This window comes from Urtica dioica, chromosome 7 (assembly GCF_054948205.1).
Source record: "Urtica dioica subsp. dioica isolate 48M chromosome 7, U.dioica_male_clone48M_v1_H2, whole genome shotgun sequence".
NCBI classification, from domain to species: Eukaryota; Viridiplantae; Streptophyta; class Magnoliopsida; order Rosales; family Urticaceae; genus Urtica; species Urtica dioica.
The window spans coordinates 40,264,159-40,273,472 of NC_142762.1; the positions used below are offsets into that span (position 1 = coordinate 40,264,159).

At 35.4% G+C, this 9,314-nt stretch overlaps 1 protein-coding gene across 1 annotated transcript; it reads right to left on the bottom strand.

Moving 5' to 3' along the window:
• Nucleotides 1-4,356: 4,356 nt before the first annotated feature.
• On the bottom strand, nucleotides 4,357-8,899 carry LOC149391567 (TPX2 (targeting protein for Xklp2) protein family). Its single transcript, XM_089619165.1, has 9 exons — nucleotides 8,609-8,899; nucleotides 7,668-7,954; nucleotides 7,363-7,593; nucleotides 7,229-7,269; nucleotides 7,016-7,090; nucleotides 6,806-6,902; nucleotides 6,634-6,705; nucleotides 6,438-6,548; nucleotides 4,357-5,376 (listed from the first exon to the last, which is right to left on the bottom strand). The coding sequence occupies exons 2-9, from the start codon at nucleotides 7,938-7,940 to the stop codon at nucleotides 4,888-4,890; spliced, it is 1,389 nt and encodes a 462-aa protein (XP_089475291.1). The 5' UTR covers nucleotides 7,941-7,954; nucleotides 8,609-8,899; the 3' UTR covers nucleotides 4,357-4,887.
• Nucleotides 8,900-9,314: the final 415 nt, after the last annotated feature.

A 9,314-nucleotide genomic window follows, 5' to 3' on the forward strand; every position in this document is an offset into this window, starting at 1 on the left:
AAATAGTGAGGACGACTCATAAAATGATATGTTTGACCACATGTGAGATCGTATCTTTATAATCAAAACCTGCGATTTGATCATAGTCTTTTGCAATGAGTCGGGCCTTGTACCGTGCCACTAAGCCATCTGAATATCTTTTGACCTTAAAGGCTCATCTTGAACCAAGGACTTTTTACGTCCTCTAGATGGTGTTGTGAAAAACCATGCTTGGTTTTTGTTGAGTGCTTCACGCTCAAACATCATAGTCGCCTTCCACTGTGGTGTCGAGAGAGCTGACTCAATTGACAAGGGTTCTGTTTCTAAAAGGTCAGTGGTTATCTTATCAATATCAATAACAAAAATCTGTGGTTTCTTTATTCCTACTTTCTATCTTGTGATCATGTGTTTATTTTGAAATTCATAATAATTTTGATTAAAAAGTTGATTTATCTCTATTAAGGCTAATTCAATAATCAAGAAAGAGATTACAGGTAAAAAATTATATTTGTAAACAAAATATGCGAACTATTAATTGTTAGTTGAAATATGATATATTTATTAATTGAATATAATAGAAATTTCAAGGTTTGAAATCTCGGGAATCCGGTCAAAAACTAGTCGGGAACCACAATTTGGACAAATTTCGGTAGCGGTCTATACAAAATCGGAGTTTTCCATGTAATCCATACCTGAAAACGCCATAATAATGTTCTTAATCAAATAAGTATTTCTACTAAAGCATAAATATAAATAACGATCGGCGACGACCCGTGACAACGCGCGGACAACTACCTCTTAAGAAACTCAAGTTAATAAAAATAAGATGCCATATTTTGCCAGATTGCCGATTTCCGATTTTTCCAATCTGTGTATGTCGAGACCCTATTTTCAAATTTCAGTTCAACTTTTTTAGGGTTTCTTCACCAAACCAATTTGTATACGCTGACACAATAGATTAGGGTTAAATAATGAAAAGAGAAACCAATAAGATTCTAGTTTTTTTTTTTTTTAACCTGAATTGGCTTCCTGATGGTATATATGCACGGATATGAGTTTGTTAATTCAATTGATTTGACTTGCTCATTCCGAAGTCTGCTAGATAAACGGAGCTTTGTTTTTGTGTTTTTCATTGGTTTGTTGTGCTGTGGCAGTTGTTTTGATGGACGACAATGATCGGAGGCCGATAAATTTTGGAGAACCACCGGCTATGAACAACGCAGATTGGCGGAAACACTTTCCGCTTGATTCTCGGCAGAAGATGCTCGACAAGATGTGATTTTTACTTTTTAACTGATTACACGAGAAAGTATAATTGCAATGATTTGTAAATTACATTTTGTGTTTCATAAATTGGCTATCTCCATCATGTCTTAGGACATCTTCAAGAATGCTAAAAGAGAGATAGATTAGATTTTTCTCAATGCATTGTGAAGGTTACAATTTTTTTTTTTGTTTTGTTTAAAACGAAACTCATCTAGCAACGTATCTGACAATGGCTGCGTTTGGTTGAGATTAAAATGCCATGTTTTTGCTTTTAGAAAAACTAAACTGCTTATCCGGTGTTTGATAAAAACTGTTTTTACAAAAAACTTCGAAAGCGATTTTAGATTTTGTACATGAGATGAATAAGCTAGGATTCTTAGCTTTTGGAAAAAGTATTTTTAAGTTTGCTATACAAATTACCGTAATATCATCGTACAAAGTGTTTCTAAGTCATCTGTATGATATTTTAAATTTTCTCCCTTCGTAAATTGTGAGAATTTTTGTACCATAATACATAATTTTTCTCTCTGTCTCATCTTTTTTTTTCTATCTAAGAGTGAAACTTGTTAAAAAATTATTTGTGTATTTTATTGGAATGCCGTTGGCCGTTAGAGTCCAATAGTAGTTTTTCTTGTTACGTTATCTTCTTGTCTCTTTGATTTTTTTTAGAAAATATATTATTTATATATATGCATAGAAATAAACATATTAATAATTATTATTTAATTTTTAAGAACATGTCTATTTTAGTCTTTTTACTATAATATATTTATTTTACCAAACGCTAAATCAACTTTTGTTATCAGCGACTGTTTTATAAACAGTTTACCAAACACCTGTCAGTTTTTGAAAAAAAAAACTAAAACTACTTTTTTTAAAACAAAGCTATGCCAAACGGGCCTAATGTATTTTGCGTATTGCATGGATACACTCAAGATGCATTATGGATGTAACGTATCTAGTCCAAAGGGATTACATAAATTCGAGGAAGTTGAAGCAAATATTTTAACATGCTTTGTTTCATATGAATATGTATATAATGGTATGCATTCATTGAATTTTGATTGTTCCTGGGTATTATCTGGAGTACATTACGTATGTGATAGCTAGTATAGAGACTGGGTCCCAAAATGCACTGTTTAAACACGTTCACAGTAGTAACCGACCTCCGGATATAGGTAAACCTTTTAAGTGAGGCGGTACAACGCTATGAGTTTGTCTTCTTCTACTTTTCTGCCTCTTAACAACATGGAGAGTGTCTGAGTTCGTATTTTATAGGCTTTCTTTGTGTGCTTTTTACCTAGCTAAAAGCTCTCTTTTTTTTATTTTTTTTTGTGGGCGCCACCTCTGATAGTGCTTAATCTTTGCTACATTGCGTAGGATCTCTGGGCATACAGCCCCAAGTGCAGAATCAGGCTCAGTCACTCGGAGTGGTTGGTCAGAATCCAAACATGCAAGGTAAAAGCAATTAATGAAAGTAACTCATATAACACTGCTGAATCGTAATGTATATATATAAGCAGCAGTACTGTGCCAAGCACGTCTCATATAACTTAAGGTCGCTTTGTGCTTGACCATCTGTAGCTGAAACTGGGCATGGGATTGGAGATGATTGGCAAGAGGAGGTATATCAGAAGGTAAAATACTTTACTTTTCATGACCCTGAGGCTGAGATCACTCAACAGGCACGTGTTGATACTGGCTTCGATAGAATCTATGATAATAAGTGCAGAAGCAAAGTATCCAAGAATGAGGAAGAGACATGCAGTTACGGTCAAAAAGACCGCTTCTATTTGACTTTTAGATGCAACTTTAGTCGCTTCTAAAGATCCGCTTCTAAAAGTATGTCGTTTCTAAAGTCGCTTCTAATTTTAGAAGCGACATATCGCCTCTAATGTCGCTTCCAAGTATCAGAATTTGGCACGCTAAATGACTCGCGAAATGACGAGAAAGGCTTAGAGGCGATACTAGAAGCGATAAGTCGCTTCTAACGTGTTCTCGTCATTTCGCGGGAGATTATTAGAAGCGACATTGGAAAAAAATTGTCGCTTCTAATTCCGCTTTATTATTTTATTTTTGAATATTATAATATTCTTATCATAATTAAAATTTGCAAATTTAATTTAATTTTCAAGAACATAAAAATTAAAAGTTTCATTCATTTACAAACTTAATACAAAACATTAGATCAAAATGATTTAGTTTCATTCATAAATGAAGGAATAAAATGATTTAGTTTCATTCATTTTAGCGAATATTTTATTTACTAAAGTACTTTGGAGATATTTAATATATTGTATTCATAGAACAAATATCTCATATTAAATAGAATATGAGCAGATCAAATAAAAAAATAGAATAAGATCAAATCAAATCCGGAAAGTAAATTTAGTCTAAATTAACGTAGTACTTATTTATGTTGGTGTGTGTAGTACTTAAAAGATTAATCAAATGAAGGGAAAAAAAAAATAGTTTGCAATTTCATATTTAAGATGCATGATCTGAAAGATTGTTAAATAGGCTTTCACTTTGTGTCATCTATTTTTACGTACGTTTATCTGTGTTTCAATAAATTCTTTTTCAGACGAGGCTTTGACGATCAGTATTCAACAGTATCATTAATATTTGACAGACATGCTCATAAACATCTAGCTGTACGTTTTTCTTCAACGGTAGTAAATTTGGTATCTCTCAATTTATGATCATAAGAAAGCTTCTCCCCATGACTAGAAAAGAGAACTACAATTTAATGATCATGTCCGATCACACAACTTTTGCAGGGTTTAGGGGGATGTTATTAAGAAACCGGTAAAATTAAATCGAAATTTTTTTACAAAACGCAGAAATGAAAGGGAAATGAGTTTATCGTTCACGGGTAAGCTAAGCGTCGATTATTTTATTAGATTTAACAGATTGTTCATCAACTTGATATAGTGAAGAAAAAAAAAAAAAAAAAAAAAAAAAAAACTTGTGTATATTGCAATAGGTTCTGCTTCCTTAATAAAAAAAATTGCATGAGAATTTTTAATACTTGAAAAAACTACATAAATTCAATGATGGAAGTCTGATGCATAATTGATATTAATCTACAAATGTAGCAATATATGGATATAAAGAAGAGCACAAGTCAATATTCACATAATAGATAAGGCCCTAAAAATTCAACAGAGAAGGACAAAGAAGAAAACAGGAAAAGGGACGTTCACAACACAAGATGAGACTTAACTGACAAGCAATTCCCAGTTGTTCGAAATGAAAATGGCTTAGAACAATACTTCCAATCATGAACTAACGTTTATCTATGACAGACTTCACCAAAATTTCCCAATATTTTTTTTTTCCTTCTTCTCGATATTCTGGCAGCTAAGGCAGACTTACGACACCATATAAATTAGAAGATCACAACCTTGATAATAGTTACATACATTGCTGCAAAATACCAAAATGACTAAAAGACCAGAGCGAGTTGAAAACAATCGAAACGAAACGGCAAACTCTAAATTCGACAATTTTTAATACCTCGTTCGGCGTCTGTGTGTAGTTTTTTTTTTTTTTTTCTCGGTTCCCTCTTTTATTTCAAATTCACAGGATCCACGGCTTCATGGCTCTTTGTTTTACGCAGCGAATTTTTCCCTACATTCCTCAAAGCTCCAATGCTACAGGGTGTTGCGCTGAGGCGAGCGGAGTTTGCTCTTCTTCGAGCACTGGCTTATCATCATCCGCGTCGGGGATCTGAGTCGCCACTCTGGCAACGATGTCCTCATCTGCGTCGGGGGTCTGAATCGTGACCCTAGCAATGATATCCTCTTGAGCGCACGACTCGGCTTCACTTGCTATCTTTGGCTGATCCGAATTCGCAACCGGTAAGCTCGTTTTCTGTTCGGCTGTGGCAGCCTTGGAAGGAGTGGCTTTACGTCCTTTTGTTGGATTGGGTAAAGAGAGTTTCTCAGATGGAAGGTTGGGAAGTGATTTGCGAAGTGGCTTCCTTGGATTCACAACTACGGGTGCTTTCTGAGACGCTCTCTCGTCGAGGCTCATTCTTCCGGTCTGATTTGTGGCAGGGCTGTTTTCGCCAGGAGTTTGGCTCTTTCTACGTCCAAGCTTGGGAGATTTTGGTCTTGTTGTCGGTATCTGCAACGAAGAAAATAAGGATCTAGAATCACACCCCAATAATCTACCTTGACAATTCCCAGGGCTTAAAAGTAATGATTTTACTCGAACTTAATCGATAAGATCAAAATACAAAAAAAGTACATTTAAAAAAAAAGTACAAAAACAGTTTCTACTGGCGGGTTTAAGGAACACAGTGAAGAAAGCATCTGCGAATAATGGAAAGTGACAATCAACATATAGAAAAACATTTAATTTTATCTATATTTCTCATACACTCGGAATCTGAATATATTGCAATTTATCTATATTTCTCATACACTCGGAATCTGAATATATTGCAAAAGGTTGTCAAGAACCATCAAGTAAATCTTTATACACACCAAGGGGACCATCATAAAGAGAACATTTGGTAAAATGGATCAACAGTTAGAAGAAAAACATTTGAATGAAGCGGTTACACTATAATTAATGAAATCTCAAGACTCAAAATCCCGGAAGGCGATCGCTAGTATGACCAATGGTTTCAGAGAGCAACCCTAGACGGAGGCGTAATGACAATTCCAGGATTGAATCATTTAAATTCATTTGTATATGATCTACAGAAAGTTTATAAAAGCTGTAACATAAAAAGGCAAGTTTAAAAGATAGTGACTCTTTGCAAAATAAATAAAAAAATAACTTTTTCTCCTAATCGCTTTGCGTGAAATCATATCCTGGTGCTTATTTAACACAATTCTCATCTACAAAGTTCAGCTCATTTTAAAATTAAGTGAACTTTAGGGGGAGCAATACAAGAAACAGTCTCTCAACAGACATTTCTTAGTCTCAGATAGTTCGAAATTGCACTGATAAGTTTATTCTCTCTAGGACCCAAACTTACCTTCATCATATCTTCAGTACTAAAAGACATACTACAACTTATATCAACCACATTGAGAGAGCACTTCACTGGATTACAATGCTTAGTGACACAAACAAAGACAACAAAACTAGGTATGACACATGCAGTAAGGTTATATATGTGTGTGTGTGTGTAATATATATCTCAACAGCCAAAAAAAAAAAAAGAAGCCGCTTACCTTTTTTAACTCCGTCTTAGGAGGGGCAGGCTCCTGGTAGAAAGTTGGCATAGGAGTTGCTTTGAAGTTCAGACTTTTCCTGAGCTTCCTGATTTCAGCTTCCTGACTTTCCTGTTTAAGATAATGCCAATTCAATTTATGTCATTAAGTTAGAATATATTATATAACTTAATATACATAACATATCGAATATGACCTTGGACTGTGCTTGCATATTTGTCTTCTCTTCTTCTTTTTCCTTGGTCATCTCTTCGAGCTTAATATAAAACTGCCAAATATACACTCAGTAAAAGTCTACATACCTATTTATAAAACAAAGAAATAAGTAAATAAGATATAAAAAAAATGTTTGGAAGCAGATAATTTACCTCTTTCCTTTTTTCAGCTCGTTCGTCACACTTAAAACTGAAACCATAATTCGGAAGCATACCAACTCTACGAGATCTTCCCTCTGCCGATGTTGGACTGTGATACAAAGAGAATCAAGGACAAACATCCACCATGAACAATACAAAGGTGTTCGCCCAATAAGGTACGAAGCATAGATAAATGAAAGGGCAGATATTCAACAAGGATACGAAGAAGAATTATCTTCATCCACTTCCACTTGGTCAGGAATCGCTTTCGTCAAAGGCTTCAGCTTCGGTTTGGCACTATAAGAGCTCAAAGATTCAGGTTGTCAAGCCAAAAAGAAATGGAAAAGTTAACTTGACATTTGTATTATAAAATGAATAATATACTAAAGTTAATAACCAATTTGCAAGGAACAACGGAGTAGAGTCACTACTCACATAACACCCTCAGAGGCCGCTGCCTCAGACTTTGCAGATTGCTAATGGGAAAACGAACAATGAACAAGTATCAGATATCAACATATGTAGATTATCAACAATGTAAGATCAACTTCCGAAGTGGAAACAAGAACCTTGTTCTCGGTAGCAGGTCTACTAGCAGTGGGATTTCTAGTCTGCACACTTGAAGAAACAGAGCCATTTGAAACGACAGATATCGCATCTCCATCTTTTTTGTCTTTATTCTTCTTCGATGCACTTCCTGGAGCAGCTTTGGTGACCGAGGGCTTCCCATTCTTGCTCATGCCTAGACCTTTCTGGGATTTGGTGTTTTTTCTATCATCAGAACCTTTAGCTACCACTCTCTGCAAAGCATATAAACAAATAGGTTTAGAATCTAGCAATATATACACGTATATAAGCTGAAAGTACTTTTTACCTTTGCAATCGGTAGACCATTACTTTCAACGCGGCTATTCGACCCGTCTTTAGCATCCTCACTGGATGAGCTGTTTGTCAAGCCATTATCCATCTTCACAAAGACTTTCTGGTTCCCATTTGGCGCTGCACCGTCCAAATCTACTTTGGCAGTGACATCATCATCACTGTCCAGGACAACGAAATCATCTCCGAGGGTTGGTGATTGCTTATAAACACCGTTTTGATGGGCCACCTCGTGCCCATCAGCTGAAACAGCGCAATCCGAATCCATTTCGCAAAATGAAACTACAAAACAAACAAGCACAAAAGAAAGTTACAAAATAAATGGACCGAACTAACACCACAGAGTATCATAGTCAGAGATCACTCCCTTAATGAAAACATACACATTTGCAGTTGTTCAATAGCATACACCTTTCCATTGACTGGAATTGACTTAACTAGGAGTCAGATTCATCATGTTTAGCACTCAATCGATCAAACTCGCAATTGGTAATCGAATTTTATCACATTACAAAGTAGAAATTCACCCAATCGGACAAAACAACAATGGATACAGCAAATCTATGCATACAAGCATGTCGTTTTCCTATGTACCCATTAGAAAAATAGCACATCAGACCAAATACATAATCATCACATCAACAAGCGAATCATTTTAATAAAATTAAACCAAGACTTTAGTGTACTACGCATCGATCCACTCGTGTTAACACAATGCAACGAACAGTAAGATAATCAATACACCGGTTAACGAGAAAATGCAACAAAAACACCAAAATCCGCTTGAGACGAGGATTTGTCCGCACAAACAACAAACCACGAGATCGCAAGATGTGGAAGCTCGACTTCACTTCTTCTTTTCGGATCTTCATCCATTTCCATAGAAAGTAAAGCACAGGCTAAGAAAACGAAAAGTAAAAAGAAAGCTGAACTGACCTCGTGCAGCGCAAAAACGAATCAGAACTCCATTGGCTTCGATTCAGCCAAGGATCTGAGAGACAGCGAGTGAGCGATAATGAGGATAAACTAAAGCGGATCGGAGGATCCGAAACCCTAAAAGCTAAGATCTTTCGGTTTCTGCGAATACGAAATGTTTTTTTTTTTTTTTTTTGAATTTTGAAAAACAGTGAAGTGTGAACTCTGAAAGGCTATGAAAGCTGAGATAACTTTATAGCAGTGGTTTTCAAATCCATTTCAAGGGAAGGTTTTTTTGTGAAGAAAGAGAGAAGAGAGAGAGAGTGTCATATATATACACTCAACACACACATATACGATGGTCACTACTGCACTGGAATAATATAACCGGTCACAGAGGAATTGTTTTTATATAAATTAAAAAGTGGCCCTATTTTATATAATTTTCTGCAGTTACGTCCCCGGATTCTTAGATGTTGGGTTGCAAGTTGTTACAGTATGTATTAATTTAATGTGTCCCTGGCTGTTTGTGACTAATTATATATCTGTGATCATGAATATAATGAACGAAAATCTTGCTGTATATATTAATTCAGTGGCTATGCGTTTGAGGTGACAATTGGACTTTTATGTAACGCTCTCATGCTAATATACAGTGACACATTTTATCGAGTGGCTATCCCTTTAAAAACCTGACGTACTACCCTCCAAATATGGGATAGTCTGT